This window comes from Sus scrofa, chromosome 13 (assembly GCF_000003025.6).
Source record: "Sus scrofa isolate TJ Tabasco breed Duroc chromosome 13, Sscrofa11.1, whole genome shotgun sequence".
NCBI lineage: Eukaryota > Metazoa > Chordata > Mammalia > Artiodactyla > Suidae > Sus > Sus scrofa.
In genome coordinates, this window is record NC_010455.5 from 2,783,036 (window position 1) to 2,804,584 (window position 21,549).

The 21,549-nt window shown below is 38.1% G+C and overlaps 1 protein-coding gene across 3 annotated transcripts in view; it reads right to left on the bottom strand.

The window, feature by feature from the left end:
- HACL1 (2-hydroxyacyl-CoA lyase 1) overlaps window positions 2,972-21,549 on the bottom strand; it is a 54,876-nt gene continuing 36,298 nt past the window's right edge. Inside the window, exons 13-17 of one of the 3 annotated variants that reach the window (XM_021068435.1) lie at window positions 20,535-20,689; window positions 19,508-19,666; window positions 17,846-17,953; window positions 16,744-16,930; window positions 3,642-3,790 (exon numbers count right to left, since the gene is read on the bottom strand). In XM_021068435.1, the coding sequence (XP_020924094.1) occupies window positions 3,758-3,790; window positions 16,744-16,930; window positions 17,846-17,953; window positions 19,508-19,666; window positions 20,535-20,689 (642 nt within the window). In that variant the 3' untranslated portion in view covers window positions 3,642-3,757. 3 annotated transcript variants of the gene reach the window in all.

Sequence of the window (21,549 nt, forward strand, 5' to 3'; positions counted from 1 at the left end):
ATAAATAAATAAATAAATAAATAAATAAATAAAATAAAATAAAATAAAATAAAATAGAATAAAATAAAATAAAAGTCATGGGGATATAAGGTGTGGAGAGGGAACGTAGTCAATAATATTGTAACAACTTTGGTGAAAAATGGTCTTATATGGTGACCATTTCATAACGTATAAAAGTACTGAATCACTAAGTAACACACCTGAAATTAGTATAATATTGCATATTTATTTTTTCGTATTTTAGTTTTATTGAAGTATAGTTGATTTACAATGTTGTGATAATTTCTGCTGTACAACAGTGATATATACATGTACACATATATTCTCTTTCAGATTCTTTTCCCACGTAGATTATCACAATACTGGGTAGAGTTCTCTGTGCTATACAGCAGGCATATGTTACTTTATAATTCAATTAAAAATAGTTTTAAAAAGCCAATATATTTTTGGATGCAACGTTATTTTCATTTTCCTTTAGTGTTCAAAATCCTGTTATTTCTCTATAACAGATTTGAGATTTTTTTCCCTACAATATACTCAAGTCACATAATAAGCTGAGCCTCTTCAAAGGCTCATATGTGAAATAACCGCAGAAAATATCCACAGAGTTATTTCCAACCATCATGAATTCTCATTCAACTATTATCCAGTGACAATAGTTTATACAGCCGAATAAGGAAGTAAAAACACACAACCCCTGTTTTCCAGGAAATGACTCATCTCCTTGGGAAATAAGATCCACTTACTCGAAAAGTGAAACCATGCTGCTAAATAGGACAGAATTCCAGCCAGGGCTCTCGTCTTCTCTAAAATTCCACTTCCTAAAACACAATGGCGTTTATTGAGTGCCTTCTATATGCCAGGCACTGGGCTAGGGGCTTCTTGGATAACTTTTTAACTCCCTAGATAGCCCCATGAAATAATGAAAGGCTTTGGAAAGAATATTAGTAAGGAACTAACCTGAGAAGTGATTTCTGAGCCTGGATTCTTAGTTTTCCTAAATCAAGAAAACAACCATAATCTTTCAAAGTTCAGTTTTTATGAGGCACTGGAGTATTCAACATACTAGGCTCATACAAGAATGTTCATTTTTAAATTAAGGGATGCAAAATGTTTTACCAAGTAAACTTGGGACTATCAACCAGCAGATTCATTTTACAGGGGCTTATTTGATATCTTACCCTTCTAAGGAAATATTCCAATGAAGAGACAAATCTCAAGATCCCATTTAGAAAACAGGCAGTCAGTGCTCCTGGACCAATCTGATCTTTATTTATTGTTCAGACTGACCCCTGCTGGGTAGTCTATTAACCTGCCAACCTTTTTTCTGTCTTGAGATAACATGGCTAGAGAAGGAGTCTTTTCCCCAAATTACATCTAATATCCAGATTTATACAGTTCGACACACAAATATTCATCAAGTCCTCCACACTACCTTTGAGCAAAATACTGTACTTCTGCACTTGGCTGCTGTGGGCAGAGTAAGACACTGAGGAGATGACATGAACCATCCACTCTCATCCTCCTTGCATATTCCCTATGCTCTTCCACAGCCCAGCCCAGTCCCTCGAGTGGGTACCTTCAGGACTCTGCAAGAGGACTTGCCAGCTGGGCCAGATTTCTGTGGCCTCCAGGTAAAGCCACAGCTCCCTGCGAGTATCTCCTGGGTTCACACCTCAGAGCTAGAGTCAATCATTCTGTGGAGGTCACTTAGGCCCTTAACTAAGGACACAGGTCTGATGTGTATGGTACAGTCAAACTAGCTGAACTCGGATATAAAGTGCTATACTCCAATTCATATAAAATTGCAGATAATAAACAAGAATGACCCTGAAAGTAAGTGACACCTTTGCATTTCTCATAGTCTCTTAAAACCATGTCTGTTTCTGGTAACATTATCATCTAATTATCTTTATTTTAAAATTTTGTAAAAGGAAAAAAATAAGAGGATATAAAAAATGCTTATAATCTCATCACCAGGTTACATTAAAATTTTGGCTTATTTTCTATCCACCTTTTTTCTCTATGTATGTGTCTAGGTATGAGTAAAGATGACCTGAACCTATACATTTTTGTAGCTTGTCTCTTTCATATAGTATTACAATGTAATTATTTCTCCATTAACAAATATTAACACAATTTTTATTTTATGAAATTGACAGGTTATAATTTACATAACTGATGTCTTCTTAAACCCTGGCATTATTTCTAAATAAAACTATGCTGAATGGCCTTATATATAAATATTTGAACAAATATTTTGGTTTTTTTTTTAATACATTCTCAAAATAGGCCTGCTGGTTAAAAAAAAAAAAAAAAAGCTAATTTGCTTTGGGACTATCTAAGCACTGTTGATGATATGCAGTGTTTCTCAAAGTCATGTGCCTATAGATTTTATTGGAGTTCCCTGGTGGCTCAGTGGATTAAGGATCCAGCATTGTCACTGCTGTGGCTTAGGTCACTGCTGTGACACAGGTTTGATCCCTGGCCCATGAACTTACATATGCCATTGCTGTGGCCAAAAAAAAAAAAGAGAGAGAGAAGAAACAGGCCTACTGGGTCAAAAGTTATATGGTGTGAACATTTTATGATTACAAACACAAGCACTGCTAGAATCACTCTACAGAATGCCCTACCAATTTCATTTTCTGCCACAACGTACCAGTCCCCCGCTTCACTCCAGCCTTACCTAATACTGAAAATTATAATTTAAAAACTGCTTTGCTGGAGATCCCATCATGGTTCAGTGGTAACAAACACGCCTAGTATTCATAAGGATTCGGGTTTGATCCCTGGCCTCACTCAGTGGGTAAAAGGATCCAGCCTTGCCGTGAGATACAGTGTAGGTAATAGATGTGGCTCAGATCCTGTGTTGCTGTGGCTGTGGCATAGGCCAGCAGCTCTAGCTTTGATTGAAAACTTAGCCAGGGAATTTCCATATGCCGCAGATACGGCCCTACAAAGCAAAAAGCAAAAAACAAACAAAAAAACCTGCTTTGCCAAGTGGCTACGGTAAAAAAATTTTTTTCAGTTTAACTTACTCATATGTATTCATACTCTTACTTTTATTGATCACTTGTGTTTTTCCGTTTCCATGCCCTTTGCCCATTTTTCTATTAGTGCATTTTTTCTTATTTATAAGAGTTCCTTATATAGTAAGGCTGTTGATTCTGTTGATCTCAATGTGGTACATACAAACTAAGGCTGCTAATCCAAAAATACCCTGAAATTATTAGTTTGGTTATGGTGTGACTTCTCCTTTGGTTTGATAAGTTCTTTCCAGAAAAATGAAACAAAATGAAAAGGCAACTCATAAAGTATAGAACAAGCCCCATTCAATACTAGGTAGACTCAGGTAGTAAATAGTCAATGGATAAACTATGAAGTAAGTCTAAGTACTCCAACTTAATGAACATGCCTCTACATTACATAGTCCTTGAAGTTCTTTCCTTTGGAAGATGCTTTTAGAAGATATGTGACTTTAAGAGAGGATTTACTTAAAAAATACTGATGTGTAACTCAGCCGTTAGGTGACTACAATGCCATTGAATAAAGCCCATCTTTCCTGTGTATATGGTTATTTCTGTGGTAGAATACTGGTAACTTTTTATGTTTTTAATCAATTCCTGCACTATAAAATGTTGTTTAGAATTTTTTATTTTTCTTTGTACATCATTATTGTAATTTTGCTATGGAAAATAAAATTCCATCTCGCAGGAAAGAGAAAATTCTTCAAGTCACTCATTGGCATCTTTATTCATATTTTAGAGCGGGTCAGCCAGTGAAAATCCTGGAAAAAGACAAGATAACAAACATTCAGTCAATAGAAATAACTGTCCCAAACTATACTGTGTTTTGCTTGCTCTAAAATCTAAAAGTCCCATTATAATCACACTAGCCACAGTGGTGATAAATGAAGTTTGTCTTTGGTCTAGCTTCTCCCAGAAAGAGCTAAAAATCCTTTAGTGAACCCTGTTGTCTTGTCCTACAAAACCACCTAAAATCACTTTCTGTATATTCTCCTATTAATAGAAATCAGGGTACCAAAAAACTCAAGAGTCTGAAAAAACCAGAATCACATGCAAAAAAAGAAAGGAGAAGAGGGAGGCCTAAAGAGGGCCAAGTGCCCATGTCTCAGAAGAACCTGGGTAGAAAGACTAGTGCATGGAAATCTTGTCCAGGACGAAAACCATCCTACACATGGGGCCTGGACACAAGCAACTGCGGAGATTAACTCCACAATGAATTATAGTAGAAAGCAGCTAGCTATACCACAAATCAATGACAAATAGTAACCATTAGTTTGTTCTCTATATGTGACTCTATTTCTCTTTTGTTACATTCATTCATTTTATTTTTTAGATTCCACATCTAAGTGATAATACAGGGTATTTTTCTTTTCCTGTCTGACTTCACTAAGCATCATATCCCTAGGTCATCCATGTTGTTGCAGGTGGCAGAATTTCATTTTTTTTATTGCTGAGTAGTATTCCATTGTATAAGTGCACCAAATCTTCTTTTCCCATTCATCTGCTGATGGACACTTAGGTTGCTTCCATATCTTGGCTATTGTAAATTATGCTGCTATGAATGCTGAAGCATGTATGTTTTCAGATTTAGAGCTATAGAGAACTAGTGGTAACCAGTGGGGAGAGGGACAGGAGGAGGAGCAAGATAGAGGTATGAGATTAAGAGACACAAATTATTGTGTATAAAAGAAATAAGCTACAAGGATATACTGTACAGTGCAGGGAATATAGGCAATATTTTTATAACTTTAAATGGAGTATAATCTATGAAAATATTGAATCACTATATTGTATACCCAAAACTAACATACTGCAAATCAACTATACTTCAATTTTTTAAAAATGACAAATGGCAAAGGACAATCAATGAAAATCAATAGCTTAGAAACTACAATAGGTGTGAAATTCAAAATAAGAATAACGTTGAAGTGGAAGATGCAAAAAAACGTATGGATAATCCTCACAGAATTATAAAAGAGGAAATAAGAACTTGTATTTTTCCAGCAGTACTCTCCAAATTCATAAGGACTCAGAGAACAGACCATTAGAAGCAGATCCTTTAGAAAGATGAATGCATTTGCAAAGAAGGGACAATCCATTGGAGCCCTCTGAGACTAATACAGTCTCAGAACACAGACTGCCTATTCTGTTTGTGTTCTGAATGTTTACCAAGCCTCCTATGACTTTAGTTTTTCTAGTATTCTGATGCCCTGATGCCAGGAGGAATGTATTCCAGCCATTGCAAAGTATGTACTCAGCTATGGATAAAATGACATGAGATTTTAAAACCTATCTATTGGATATCTAGCTAGCAGAAATCATTTCAATATTTTTAAGATTTTTTTTAAGACAATCAATAAACCTACAAAGGTACAGAGTAGATTCTAAAAGTTGCTAATCCTACTTAAAACAGTCTGCCCGCTTGCTCCACATAAATTCCTGCAGATGCCACCTGCACCATCACCTACTGGCCTACTTTTTCTGTGCTCACTACCCCTATCACCATGCTTCCTAAGTATCTCCTCTCTGCTATGAGAGGAGCCTATGAAAGGCCGAAGTGCCTCTCTCTCTCTTTCCATTGAAGTATAATTGACATAAAACATTATATTCACTTCAGGTGTACAATATAATGATTCAATATTTATATATATTAAGAAATGATCACTACAACAAATCTAGTTAACATTTATCACTATATATAGCCACAAAAAATTCTGTGATGAGAACTTTTTTTTTTTCCTTTTTAGGGCCACATTTGCAGCATATGAAGGTTCCCAGGCTAGGGGACTAATTGGAGCTATGGCCGCCAGCCTATGCCACAGCCATAGCAACACCACTTCTGAGCAGCGTCTGTGACCTACACCACAGCTCACAGCAACACTGGATCCTTAACCCACTGAGCGAGGCCAAGGATCAAACCCGCAACCTCATGGTTTCCTAGGCGAATTCATTTCCACTGTGCCATGAGGGGAACTCAGATGAGAAATCTTTTTACTTTTTTTTTTTTTTGTCTTTTGAGGACCACACCTGAGGCATATGGAGATTCCCAGGCTAGGGGTCTAACCTGAGCTGCAGCTGCTGGCCTATGCCAGAGCCACAGCAACAGCAGATCCAAGTCTCGTCTGCTAACTACACCACAGCTCACAGCAACACCAGATCCTTAACCCACTGAACAAGGCCAGGGATCGAACCCTCAACCTCATGGTTCCTAGTTGGATTCGTTTCGGCTGGGCCATGATGGGAACTCCCAGATGAGAACTCTTAGTATCTATTCTCTTAGCAACATTTAAATATGCAACAAAGTATTACTAACTACAGTCACAATGCTGTGTGTTACATTTCCAATGACTAATATTTAACTGGAAGTTTGTACCTTTTGACATGTATTTCTCATTTTATCCGCCCCCCAACTATAGAAACCACCTATCTGTTCTCTGTAACTATGAACTTAGTTGTTTGTCTTAGATTCCGTAAGTGAGATCATACAATTCTTGTCTTTCTCTAAGTCACTTAGCATAATGCCCTCAAGGCCCAATGAGGCCTTGTTGCCATGTTGCTGCAATGCTAAAATTTCATTCTTTTTTTTACAGCTGAATAATAATCCACTGTGTAGACATACTACAATTTCTTTATCCAGTCATCCATCATAGGTTGTTTCATATCTTGACTTGCAAATAATGTGCAATGAACAAGGAAGTGGGTGTGTCTTTTAGTGTTGTCATTTTCTTCAAATAAATACCTAGAAGTGGAATTGCTGGATCACATGATAGTTCTGCATTTAAGTTTTTGAGGAAACTCTATAGTGTTTTTCATAATGGCTACACCAATTTACATTGCCACCAACAGGGCAAAGGCTTCCTTTTTCTCCACATACTTGCCATCACTTATTTCTTGGCTTTTTGATAACAGCCATTCTAACATCTATGTGGTGATGGCCCACTGAGATTTTACTTTGCATTTCCTTGATGACTAGTGATGCTGAGTATCTTTTCTTGTATCTGTTGACCAACTACATGTCTTCTTTAGAAAAATGTCTATTCATATTTTCTGCCCATTTTTAATTGGACTCTTTTTTGCTATTGACTGAATGAGTTCTATTTCTTGGATATTAATCCATTAGCATATTGTATGATTTACCAATTTTTTCCAACTCAATAGGTTCTCTTTTTTGTTTTATTAAGGATTTCCTTTACTGTGCAGAAGCTTTTTAGTTTGATGTAGTTCCACTTGCTTATTTTTGCTTTTGGTGTCAGATTCAAAAAATTACCTCCAAGACCAATGTAAAGGAGCTTACTGTCAGTTTTCCTCCAGGAATCTTACATTTTCAGTTCTTATGTTCAAGCCTTTAATCTATTTTGAGTTAATTTTTGCGTATGGTGTGACACTGTGGTCCAGTTTCATTCTTTTGCATGTGGTGCCTAGTTTTCCCAACACCATTTATTAAAGTGACTGTCCTTTTCCCACTGTATATTCTTTCCACCTTTCTGCCAAGTAAAGCCTGTACATGCACTGGTTTATTTCTGGGTTCTCTATTCTTTTCCATTGATCTATGCATTTTTGTTTTAATTCCAGTACCATACTGTATTGATTACTAAAGCTTTGTAATATATTTTGAAATCAGGTAATTTAATGCCACTAGCTTTGTTCTTTCTCAAGATTGGTTTGGCTATTTGAGGTTTTTGTGGTTCCAAACAAATGTTAGGATTGTTTGTTCCATTTCTGTGAAAAATGCCATTAAAATTCTGATAAGAGATTACCCTGAATCTGTAGACTGCTTCAGGTAGCCTGGACATCTTAACAACATGAATTCTTTCAATTCATGAGCACAGAGTATCTTTCCATTTCTTTGTGCCCTCTTCAATTGTTCTCACTAATGTCTTATAGTTTTCAGTGTGCAGATCTTTCATCTCTTTGGTTATATTTATTCCAAGATATTTTATTCTTTTTGATGCAATTTTAAATGAGACTATTTTCTTAATTTCTCTGATAGTTTGATGTTGCTTTATAGAAACACCAATTCTCCAACACCCATTTCTGATATGAACCCTTCTGTGCTTCCAAACAAACTTTAAAATATTTTGTTCGAGTTCTGTGAAAAATGTCCTTGGTAATTTGATAGGGATTGCATTTAATCTGTATATTGCCTTAGGTAGTATAGTCATTTTGATAATATTGACTCTTCCAATCCAAGAGCATGGTATGTCTTTCCATCTGTTTGTGTCCTCTTTGATTTCTTTCATCAGTGGCTTATAGTTTTCAGAGTACAGGTCTTTTGTCTCTTTCAGTAGGTTTACTCCTAGGCATTTTATTCTTTTGGATATGATGGTAAACAGGATTGCTTCCCTAATTTCTCTTTCTCATCTTTCATTGCTAGTGTATAGAAATGCCATTGATTTCTGTGTATTAATTTTGTATCCTAAGACTTTGCCAAAATCATGGATGAGATCTAACATTTTCCTGGTAGAGTCTTTAGGGTTCTCTAGGTATAGTATCATGTCATCTGCAAATAGTGATAGTTTTACTTCTTCCTTTCCAATTTGTTTTTTTATTTGTTTGTTTTTTTTTTGTTTTTGTTTTTTATTTGCCATTTCTTGGGCCGCTCCTGCAGCATATGGAGGTTCCCGGGCTAGAGGTCGAATCGGCCAGCCTACACCAGAGCCACAGCAATGCCAGATCCGAGCCGCGTCTGCGACCTACACCACAGCTCCCGGCAACGCCGGAACCTTGACCCACTGAGCAAGGGCAAGGATCGAACCCGCAACCTCATGGTTCCTAGGAGGATTTGTTAACCACTGCGCCACGACGGAAACTCCTTCCTTTCCAATTTGGATTCCTTTGAGCTCTTTCATTTCTCTGATTGCTGTGGCTAGGACTTCCAGAACTATGTTGAAGAACAGTTGCAAGAGCAGGCATCCTTGTCTTGTTCCTGATCTCAGTGGGAATCCTTTCGGCTTTTCCCCACTGAGAATGATGTTTGCTGTGGGTTTGTCACATATGGCCTTTATTATGTTGAGGTAGCTTCTCTCTATGTCCACTTTCCAAAGGGTTTTTATCAGAAATGAGTGTTGGATTTTGTTGAAGGCTTTTTCTGCATCTATTGAGAAGATCATATGGTTTTTATCCTTCAGTTTGTTAATGTGGTGTATCACACTGATGGATTTGAGCATACTGAAAAACCCTTGCAAATCCCTGGAATTGTCATGATGTACAATCCTTTTAATGTATTGTTGGATGTGGTTTGCTAGTGTTTTGTTAAGGATTTTTACGTCTACGTTCACCAGTGAAATTGGCCTGCAGTTTTCTTTTTTTGTGGTATCTTTGCCTGGTTTGGGTATCAGGGTGATGGTGGCTTCACAGAATGAGTTTGGGAGTATCCCTTCCTCTGCAATTTTTTGAAATAGTTTCAGGAGAGGTGTTAGCTCTTCGCCTGTGAAGCCATATGGTCCTGGACTTTTGTTTGTTGGAAGTTTTTAAATCACAGTTTCAATTTCAGTTCTTGTGATTGGTCCGTTCACCTTTTCTATTTCATCTTGGTTTAGTCTTGGAAGATTGTACTTTTCTAAGAATTTGTCCATTTCTTCTAGGTTTTCTGTTTTATTGGCATATAGTTGCATATAGTAGTCTCTTATGAGCCTTTGTATTTCTGTGATGTCCGTTGTTACTTCTCCTTTTTCATTTCTAATTTTATTGATCAGAGTCTTTTTTTCTTGATAAGTCTGGCTAAAGGCTTATCAATTTTGTTGATCTTTTCAAAGAACCAGCTTTTCATTTCATTGATCATTTCTATGGTTTTCTTTGTTTCTAGTTCATTGATTTCTGCTCTGATCTTTATCTTTATCTTTCCTTCTACTAACTTTAGGTCTTGTCTGTTCTCTCCCTAGCTGCTTTAGATGTAAAGTTAGCTTGTTTATTTGAGCATTTTCTTGTTTCCTGAGGTGGGCTTGTATTGCTATAAACTTTCCGCTTAGAACGGCTTTTGCTGCATCCCTTAGTTTCTGGAGTGTCGTATCTTTGTTGTCACTTGCTTCTAGGTATTTTTTAATTTCCTCTTTGATTTCTTCAGTGATCCATTGGTTGTTTAGTAGCATGCTGTTTAGTCTCCATGTGTTTGTGTTTTTTGCAGTTTTTTTTTTTTCTTGTTCTGGATTTCCAGTCATATAGCATTGTGGTCAGAAAAGATGCTTGATATGATTTCAATTTTCTTAAAGTTGCCGAGGTTGGATTTGTAGCCCAGGATGTGATCAATCTTAGAGAATGTTCCATGTGCACTTGACAAGAATGTATATTCTGCTGCTTTGGGATGGAATGTCCTATAAATATCTATTAAGTCCATCTGGTTTAATGCTTCATTCAGGGCCTGTGTTTCCTTAATTGATTTTCTGTCTGGATGATCTGTCCATTGCTGTAAGTGGGGTGTTAAAGTCCTCCACTATGATTGTGTTACTGTCGATTTGTCCTTTTAAGGTTGTTAGCAGTTGCATTATATATTGTTCCTGCGTAGATATTTAAAATTGTTGTATCTTCTTCTTGGATTGATCCTTTGATCATTAGGTCACTTCCTTGTCCCTTAAAATATTCATTTTAAAGTCTATTTTGTCTGATATGAGTATTGCCATTCCAGCTTTCTTTTGATTCCCATTCGCATGGAATATTTTCTTCCATCCTCTCACTTTCAATTTGTTATGTGTCCCTAGAAGTGAAGTGGGTCTCTTGAAGACAGCATATATATATACATGGGTCTTGTTTTTGTGTCCATTCAGCCAGTTTATGTCTTTTGGTTGGAGCTTTTAGTCCATTACCATTTAAGGTCATTCTATTGATATGTATGTTCTTATTGCCATTTTATTAATTGCTTTGGACTTGTTTTTGTTGCTCTTTTTTCTTACCTTCTTCTCTCCTCTTCTGGTTTGATGACTATCTTTAGTGTTGTATTTGAGTTGATTTTTCTTATTTGTTGCAGATTTTTGGTTTGCAGTTATTCTGAAATTTTGATATAAGAGTCTATATGTATATGAGATTGTTTTAAGTTGTTGGTCTCTTCATTGCAAGTGCATCTCCAGTGTCTTGCATTTGTACCCACCTCTTCTTGTGATTTCTGATTTTGGTGGTATAATTGTGCATGGATGATTTTGTATCTTTACAGTATATGTACCTTTACTGGTGAGCCTTGTCATTTGTGGTAATTTTGTTTCTGATCGTGGTCTTTTCTTTTCTGCCTAGAGAAGTTCCTTCAGTATTTATTGTAAGGCTGGTTTAGTGTTGCTGAATTCTCTCAGCTTTTGCTTATCTGTGAAGGTTTTGATTTCTCCTTCAAATCTGAATGAGAGCTTTGCTGGGTAGAGTAATCTTGGTTGGAGGTTTTTCCCTTTCATCACATTAAGTATATCATGCCACTCCCTTCTGGCCTGCAGAGTTTCTGCTGAAAAATCTGCCAATAACCTTATTGGGGTTCCCTTGTATGTTATTTGTTTCTCTTCCCTAGCTGCTTTCAAGATTTTCTCTTTGTCTTTAATTTTGGTCATTTTGATTAATATGTGTCTTGGGTGTTCCTCCTTGGGTTTATTTCATATGGTACTCATTGTGCTTCCTGGATTTGAGTGAGTGGTTCCTTTCCCATGTTAGGGAAGTTTTCGGCTATTATCTCTTGGAATATTTTTCTGTCCCCTTCTCTCTCTCTTCTCCTTCTGGCATCCGTATAATACAGATGTTGGTGTGTTTCACGTTGTCCCAGAGTTCTCTGAGACTGTCTTCATTTCTTTTCAGTCTTTTATCTCTTTTCTGTTCTGCATCCATAATTTCAACTAATCTGTCCTCCACCTCGCTTATTCGTTCTTCTGCCTCCTATATTCTGCTTATAGCTGATTCTAGTGAATTTTTTATTTGTTATTGTATTTTGCATCTCTTCTTAAGAATCTTGTATCTCTTTGCTCAGTGTTTCCTGTAAGTTATCCATCTTTGCCTCCAGTTTATTTCCAATGTCTTGCATCATCTTCAGCATCAACAGTCTAAAGTCTTTTTCCTGGAGGCTGAGGATCTCATCGCTTAGCTGATTTTCAGGGTTTTTTTTCTTTCTCCCTCATCTGAGTTATAGTTTTCTGTCTTTTCATTTTTATAGGTTTTTGGTGTGGTGATCTTTTTACAGATAATAGAGTTGTAGCCTCTCTTACTTCTGGTGTCTGCTCCCCTTGTGGCTGAAGTCTGCCTGGGGGCTTGCTGTAGGCTTCCTGATGGGAGGGACTGATGCCTGCCCACTGGTAGGTGGAGCTGATTCCTATCCCTCTAGTGGGTGAGGCTTTGTCTTTAGATGAGATTAGAGGCGGTTGTGTGCCTGGTGGGGGGAGGGTCTTTAGGCAGCCTGTTTACTGAGAGGTGGGGCTGTGATCCCACCTGGATTGTTATTTGCCCTGAAGCTTCTCAGCACTGACTGATGGGTGGGGCCAGGTTTTCCCAAAATGGCCACCTCCAGAGAAAGGCAGGCTGCTAAATATTCCTGAGAACTTTGCTTCCAATGTCCTTCCATCACAACAAGCCATATTCACCCCTGTTTTCCCATGATGTCCTCCAAGAACTGCAGTCAGGTTTGACCCAGATTCCTATGGAGACTTTGCTTTACCCTGAGCCCCAGTGCATGTGAAAGTCTGTGTGTGCCTTTTAAGAATGGGGTCTCCGTTTCCCCCAGTCCCATGATGCTCCTGCACACAAGCCCCACTGGCCTTCAATGCCAGATGCTCTGGGGGCTCTCCTCCCAGTTCCAGATCCCCAGAGCCAGATGTGGGGCTCAGAACTCTCACTCCTATAGGTGAGTCTCTGTGAACCAGTTATTTTCCAGTCTCTGGGGCTTCCCAACCAGGAGGTACGGGGTTGCTTAAATCACATAATCATCCCTCCTACCTCTTGATGTGGCCTCCTCTTTGTCTTCTGGAGTAGGGTATTTTTTGGTTTCCGGTCCATTTGGTTGAAGATTGCTCAGCCTTTAGCTGTGAATTTTGTTGTTTTTAGGAGAGAAGTTGAGCTCCAGTCCTTCTATTCTGCCATCTTAATCCCATCTCAACCCACTGGTTTTTTAGTAGCATGTGGTTTAGTCTCCAAGTAGTAAGTTTTTTCTCATTTCTTTTCCTGTGGTTGATTTCTAGTTTCATGCCATTGTAGTCAGAGAAGATACTTGAAATAATTTCTATACTCTTAAATTTGTTAGTTAGCTTTGTGCCCCAGTATGTGATTAACCCTTGAGAATGTTCCATGTGCAATTGAAGAGAATGGATGTAATGTCCTGAAAATGTCTATTAAGTCTAACTTTGCTATTGTGTCATTTAGGATCTCTGTTGCCTTACTGATTTTCTGTCTAGAGGACCTGTCCATTGATGTGAATGGGGTGTTAAAACCTCCTTCTATTGTTGTATTCCCATCAACTTCTTCTTTTATGTCTGTTAGTATCTTTTGTAGGTATCTGGGTGCTCCAACATTAGGGGCATATATATTGACAATTGTAATATCCTTTTCTTGAATGGATCCTTTAACCATTAAATAGTGCCCTTCTTTGTCTTTCTTTATGGCCTTCATTTTAAAGTCTATTTTGTCTGATATGAGTATTGCAACTCCTGCTTTCCTCTCTGGTCCATTGGCATGAATTATCTTTTCCCATCCCCTCCCTTTCAATCTATATGTGTCCTTTGCCTTAAGGTGAGTCTCTTGTAGACAGCAGACTGAAGGTTTTTACTTTTTTATCCAATCTTCAACTCTGTGTCTTTTGATTGGAGCATTTGGTCCATTGACATTTAAGGTGATTATTGATAGATATGTATTTAGTGCCATTTTAAACTTTGTTTTCCAGTTGGTTCTATGTTTCTCTTTTCTTTCTTTTTTTGGTTGAATGGTTTCCATTTATTTTATGCTTGAGTACTTTTCAGTTCTTGTGAATGTAATATTTGGTTTTAATTTGTGGTTGCCCTGTTTTGCTTTTTTTTTTTTTTTTGCTTTTTAGGGCCACACCTGCAGCATATGGAGGTTCCCAGGCTAGGGGTCTAATCAGAGCTGCAGCTGCCAATCTACACCACAGCCACAGCAACACCAGATCCAAGCCACGTCTTTGACCTACACCACAGTTCATGGCAACACTGGACCGTTAACCCACTGAACAAGGCCAGGGATCAAACCCACACTTCACAGTTCCTAGTTGGATTTGTTTCTGCTGCGCCACGATGGAAACTCTGATTGCCCTGTTTTTTAAGTATGTTTATCCCTTCCTATATCTGCTTGCTTTAGCCTGATAGTCATATAGTTCAAACACATCATTAAAATAAAATAAAAATCTGTATTTTCTGACTTTCCTTCCCCAGGTTGTATGATTTTGATGTCTTTTTTTTTTTTTTAAAACATGTTCATTTTTAGATCTGTATGCTGGCTTATTTGAGTGATTGCTTTCCAAATGAAGAAAAGAAAAGAAAAAAAAAAGAATTTTCCTCCATCCCAATTCTTCTTTTTTTTTTCCCAAGAAGCCCTTACAGTATTTCTTTTAGAATGGGTTTATTATTGCTGTACTCTTTTATCCTTTGCTTGTTGGAGAAATTCTTTATTTCCCCTTCTATTTTAAATGATATTCTTCCTGGATAGAGTATTCTAGGTTGCAAATTTTTTCCTTTCAGCATTTTAAATATATCTTGCCACTCCCTTCTGGCCTATAGTGTTTCTGTAGAGAAATCAGCTGATAGCCATATGGGGGTTCCCTTATAACTAATGCTTTGCTTTTCTCTTCCTGCCTTTAGGATCCTCTCTTTAACTTTTGCCATTTTTATTATAATATGCCTTGGTGTGGCCTGTTTGGGTTCAACTTGTTTGGGGCCCTCTGTGCTTCCTGTCACTTATTTTATTCTTATAATCTACACTGTAGTTTTGCTTTAGAGGTCAAAATAACTAACTTTGAATGAATTTTACCAATCACCCATTATAATATCCAATTGTGCTTCTTCTATTGTCTTCCAGCCACTTTGACCTTCTTTCAATTCCTTGGACTTGCTGTGCTCCCTCCTGTCACAGAGCCTTTGTACATCTCTTCTTCACTTCTTTTTGGTTTTGTTCCTACTTAACCTTCAGCTCTCAGTTTAAACATCACTTCTTTTGAGAAGCCTTCCCTGTGACCCCTATATTAATCGGATTCCTATGGGTTTTTTAAATTTATTGAAGTACAGTTGATATACAATGTTGTGTTAACTTCTGTTCTATAGCAAAATGATTCAGTATATTCAGCAAATTCATATGTATTTGCTTTGTCACATTGTTTTCCATTATGGTTTATCAGAGAATGCTGAATAAGTTCCGTAGGACACTGTTGTTTATCCATTCCATATATGATAGTTTGCATCCACTGATCCCAAACTCCAAATCCATCCCTCCCCTATCCCCCCACTTTGACAACCACAAGTCTGTTTTCTTTTTTTCTTTTCTCTTTTTTTAGGGCTGCATCCATGGCACATGGAAGTTCCCTGCTAGGGGCTGAATCGGAACTGTAGCTGCTGGAATACACCATCACATCCACAGCAATGCAGGATCCAAGCCGTGTCTACAACCCACCCTGCAGCTCATGGCAATGTCAGATCCTCAACCCACTGAGCAAGGATCAAACCTGCATCGTCATGGATATTAGTTGGGTTTGTTATCACTGAGCCATGATAGGAACTCCCCACAAGTCTGTTTTCTACGTCTATGAGTCTGTTTGTTTCATAGACAAGTTCCTTGAGATTCATATTTTAGATTCCACATGTAAATGTTACGATACAGTATTTGCCTTTCTCTTTCTGACTTACTTCACTTAGTATAAAAATCTCTAGTTGCATCCATGTTGCTGTAAATGGTATTATTTCATTATTTTTTATGGCTGAGTGGTAGTATATATATGTATCACATCCTCTTTTCTTTTTTTGTCTTTTAGGGCCATATTTGCAGCATATGGAAGTTCCCAGCTAGGGACTGAATTGGAGCTGCAACTGCCAGCCTAAACTACAGCCACAGAAACACCATATCCAAGCTGCATCTGCAACCTATGCTGCAGTATGCGGCAACACCGAATCCTTAACCGATTGAGCAAGGCCAAGGATCAAACCTGCACCTTCATGGATACTAATTGGGCTTTTAACCTGGTGAGTCACATGGGAACTCCTGTATCACACCTTCTTAACCCACTCATCTGTCAATAGACATTTAGGCTGTTTCCATGTCTTGGCTATTGCAAACAGTGCTGCTATGAACACAGGGGTGCATGTATCTTTTTGGATTGTAGTTCTGTCAGATACATGCCCAGGAGTAGGACTGCTGTGTCATACCATAGTTCTATATTCAGTTTTCTGAGGAACCTCCATAGTGATCGCAGAAATTTACATTCTCACCAACAGTGTAGGAGGGCTCCCTTTTCTCCACATTCTCTTGAATTCTTTTATGTTCATTCAGAACTGGGTTGAGAGGTGACTATTTCTCCCCTACTGGACAGTAAACTCCATGAGGTAAGGTCTGAATATCGTTTAGCTCGCTATGCCATTCTCAGCACCTGACACAGCATACCTAACACACATCTTAACAAATATTCACTGAACAAACAAATGAGAGTGCTAAGCTCAGAAATGTTTAGAGAGAATGCTATAATAAGGTGTTCTACCTGACAGATACTTTGGGGGTTGAGATAGAAGATGCATTTCTGCTTTCTGCTTATAACTATCGCTTTTACCTGGGCCTTTCGCATGGCTTGAGGCTCAATCATGATGTTGATAAGAGAGGGTTTAGTCATGTCTGCCAGACTCTGCCTCAAGGATTTCTGGAGTTCTTCTGGTGTTTGTACAAAATACCCTTTGCCTCCGAATGCAGTCATGACATGCTCGTAATGTGAGTGTGGCAAAAGACACACTGGAGGGGCCCTGAAAATAAGGTCAAAAGCCAACAGGAAAAAGTCATTCTCTGAAATAATTTGTAGAAAAATTTCAGCAGAAATGAAAGGTGTACTTTTAGGTAAACTGAGGTGTCAGTATATTAAACTTTCTATATATTTTGTATTGTTTATATAGCAAGGTCCGATAGAACTTTCTGTGACGATGGAAATTTTTATATGTCCTGCCAACATAGAGGCCACTCGTGACCTGTCATGGTGAGCACTTGAAATGTGACTAGTTAAAAAGAAGGAAGTGAGTTTTTAGTTTAACTTAAACAGCCACATGTGGCTAGTGGCTACTAGAGCAGTGCAGGCTACATTGTCAATTATTATCCAAAAAAAAAAAGAGGAAAAAAGAAATGGTTACTATCAAACAGCAAATAACACCAAAGAAATGAAGTTAGCAATGCATAAGCAAACACATCCCACACTGTTACCTAGTGGCTGACTCAGATTCACATCTCTCACACCCCATAGGCAGCCATAATACTGTCTCAATTTGGCTCTGCCAATATGATCAAGATTTTGCTAAGTGGTAACAGGAAGGAAGATTTCTATATCATAAATAATATGTAAATATCCATATTCCTACCTACATGGTGTAGTAGGAACAGTAGGACTGAAAGCATTCTGCAATAAGCCTTTTCATGAATAAAGCTTAGACATCAAACTCATTCACCCGCGTCTTCAGTAGCTCCCTGATCATAAAACTATTTTTTGAAGTGCCAGTCAAGGATGACTGTGCAAAAAGGAACCACGCAGACAGGGTTCCTGCCCTTAAGGGAGGCTGACATGAAAACAAGCAAAACTTACATGATGGAAGCACATTCCAGCACAGCAGACTTTTAAAGAAATATTAAAATAGATAAGAAAAAGTAAATATACACTGTTCTGGATTACTCACACTGTGGTAGCATCTCCAGATTTTAACATATCCTTCCAAGTATCTATATCAAGTCCTTGGTAAATTCCATTATTATTCACCACCAAAAGTACGATTGGCAAGTTGTACCTAAAATTGAGAGCAAAATATAAAGGAAATCATATTCATTCTAAAGCAATTTCTTTTCAGTGGACTGAAATTTTAACTTGAAAACAGTTTTACATAAGCATTTTTGTGATATTAGGGTGAAACTAAAAATTAAGTGTTTGGAGTTCCTGGTGTGACACAGCAGAAATGAATCTGACTAGGAACGATGAGGTTGCGGGTCTGATCCCTGGCCTTGCCCAGTGGGTTAGGGATCCGGCATTGCCATGAGCTGTGGTGTAGGTTGCAGACACAGCTGGGATCCCGAGTTGCTGTGGCTGAGGCATAGGCCAGCAGCTGTAGCTCTGATTCAACCTCTAGCCTGGGAAGCTCCACAAGCTGCTAGTGCGACCCTAAAAAGCAAAAAATAAAAATAAAAATAAAAAATTAAGCATTTGTTATCCAAATAAAGACTATCAAATTATTAACAGAGGCCTCACTCAGTGGGTTAAGGATCTGATGTTGCTGCAAGCTGCAGTGTAGGCCAAAGATGTGGCTGGAATCTGGTGTTGCCATGGTTGTGGCATAGACCTGAGGCTGCAGCTCCCATTCAACACCTAGCCTGGGAACTTCCATATGCCACAAGTGCGGCCATGAAAAGAAAAAAAAATTATTAGCAGAAATACCATGGAGAAGTAGAAAGAATGCAAGATTAGTGGTTGGCAGACCTGGTCCCACCACTATGGAGCTGCGGACCATGGGTAAACCACTGAGCTTTTTTGAACCTTGGTTTTCACATATCCGAGTGTTAGTAATGACACTTTTTTTAAAAAATCTTTTTAGGCCACATCTGTGGCATTTGGAAGTTCTCAGGCTAGGGGTCTAACTGGAGCTGCAGCTGCCGGCCTACACCACCGCCACAGCAAAGCAGCACCCAAGCTGTGTCTGCGACTTATACCACAGCTCACGGGCAATGCCAGATCTTTAACCCACAGAGGACAGCCAGGGATCAAACCCACGTCGTCATGTATACTAGTTGGGTTCATTACCACTGAGCCATGACAGAGCTCTAGTAATGACACTTTCTATACTTAATTCCCTCACAAGTACCTAGATTACCTCATGTGCTCCTCACAACTGTCCTCTAAGGCAGGAACTAGTAAATTCTCATCCCTACTTTAGAGAAGAATGAAGCTTCATTAAGAAACTTAACCTGAGTCACTTGGGTCTGACATGGTCAAGTCAGTATTTAAATCCAGGCCATCTGACCCAGAGGCTGTGCTCTTAACCATGAAGCTCTGCTATTTCCCTGCAGAAAACAAGCTTTTCTCGGACCAGAACTTTTTTTCAATAACCTCGAAACTACTCCCTGTTTTTTAGGTTCTTGGTTCATGGTAAAGAGGTCATGAACACTCTGTCCTGGATGAGAAAGACCCCAGGGTAAATTATACTAGTGATCGCAGGATATAGCACAGTGCTGTGCACAAAGCACCGGGCACATGGTGAATGTTTGGTATGTATTTGTTAGGCGAGTGGGTCTTAGGCCTAATTTTTTGTATTTTGGAGAAAGAAATACCCTGATTCAGGATGGTGTTTTACCTGCAGATGGTTTCCACTTCCATGCCAGAGAACCCAAATGCACTGTCTCCTTCCACACAAATGACCCGCTGCCCTGGGTTTCTATCTTTAGCAACTACAGCAGCTGCAATGGCAAATCCCAAACCGACTCCCATTGTTCCAAAGGTACCAGCATCAAGCCTGTTGGGGAGCAAAGCTAAAATGAAACCCTTTGGGGCATGTCACAGATGGTAAGGTTGGCAGAAATCTAGTCATATTCACATGGCTTGTGGAAAAATAAAGAACAATTAAAAATTCTCTTTAATATAAAGTTTTTATACTGTGAGGAACTAATCTGTGAAGGATAAAGCAGAATGAATGGGAAAAATCACTCATGAATGCTTGGTAGACTGTAAAATGTATCCTTAGAACACTGAGTAAACAAATTATCACCTGATCTCAAGACATACCACACATAAAGACACTACAAAACCTCACTTAAGAATACTTTTTGGACTTACAATGGAGCATGATAATGGGAGAAAAAAGTATGTATACATGTATGTGTAACTGGGTCCCCATTCTGCACAGTGAAAAAAAAATTGTGTTGGGGAAATAACAATAAAAATAAATAAATAAATAAAGTTTCATTCAAAGACCAAAAAAAAAAAAAAAAAAAACATTAAGTGGAAAAAGCTGGGAGAAAAAGGATCAGTTTTGCACATCTATGTATACCTGTATGTGTATACACATATATTTTTTGCCTGTATAAAGAGTGGGATTTATATATTTAAGGGTTGGGATTGTGGATAATTTAAATTTTCTTTTTGCTTTTATTGTGTTTTCCCAATTTGCAATAAATTAATGTATTTTTCCTGTGTAATCAGAAAAACTCACCATTAAAAGAAGTAATTTCAGAGAGAGAATAAATAAATAAATAAATAAATAAAATAAAGAATACTTTTTGGAAATACATCCTTATATATTAGACATGTAAATTCTCAAATGTTTTATTAATTTATCTTGAATCCAAATTTAACACATTATATTCCTTTTTGGGAAGCCTTACCTGTGGCGAGGAAGGCAGTTCTGAAGCACAGTGCGCCCAATATCCATAGTATTTGCTCCTTCACTCACCACAAAACAATCTCTGGGTAGCTGTTCTTGAACATGGTAGAATACTGTGTAATAATTCATTGGCAGGGATTTTTGGGAAGCTAATTCCTAAAACATTAGCGGGAAATATAATCAAATTAGATTAAGATACAGTCAAAATAAGCAATGGCAATAAGCCACTTTCAAACTTATTTGGAAACAGGCAACAAATACAAACCACAAAATTCCCAAGGGGCCAACAGATGATCGTTCTTAGAAGCTAACTGATCTGTAAACAGTCCTGTGGGACATGCTAAGAAAAACGGGTCCCACAATCCCAGTTTGGGACATAACCAAATAAGCCAAGAAATATCCCTCTTCTTGAAGATGCACAATGCACACTAGCGTATTAAAGACCAAAAGTAAAGATATCTGACAATGGTAAAGAAGTCTGTTAAACAAGTCTAAACAGTCTTATTTGAGCCCTTCTATGAAAACACCACCTTAGAAAAAGTGAGATTTTTACTCTAGAATATTTTCACCTAAAACACAGCCCTATACTTAAAATTTTAGATTTCAGAAAATCTGAAAATCTGGTTCTTCTCCACATGCACTGGATAGTAAAGGGGACATGCTTTACCCGTGACTCTGGAGGTTTCTGAATGGAGGGAAAACCAGACAGATAATGCCCTTGTCTAGCCATATGCCTTTCAGAGCTTCAGCAGCAAAGGCCCATCTGGTCCCAGCACTGCCTCTTCACCTGTGCTATTTTGGTTCACTGAAGATTATACCCAGGATGGATGAGGGACCCTCCTATACTCCTGCGCCAGAGAAGAGAGGCAGGATATTTCCATCTTAAACTAAGGTGATGCGTATGGACAAGAAGATACCAATCAGGAAAGAGAATTGAGACTGGCTCTTGATAAGAGAAACAGTGAGTGATTAAAATTCCAATGAAAGGATTAAGGATCTGGTGCTATCACTGCTGT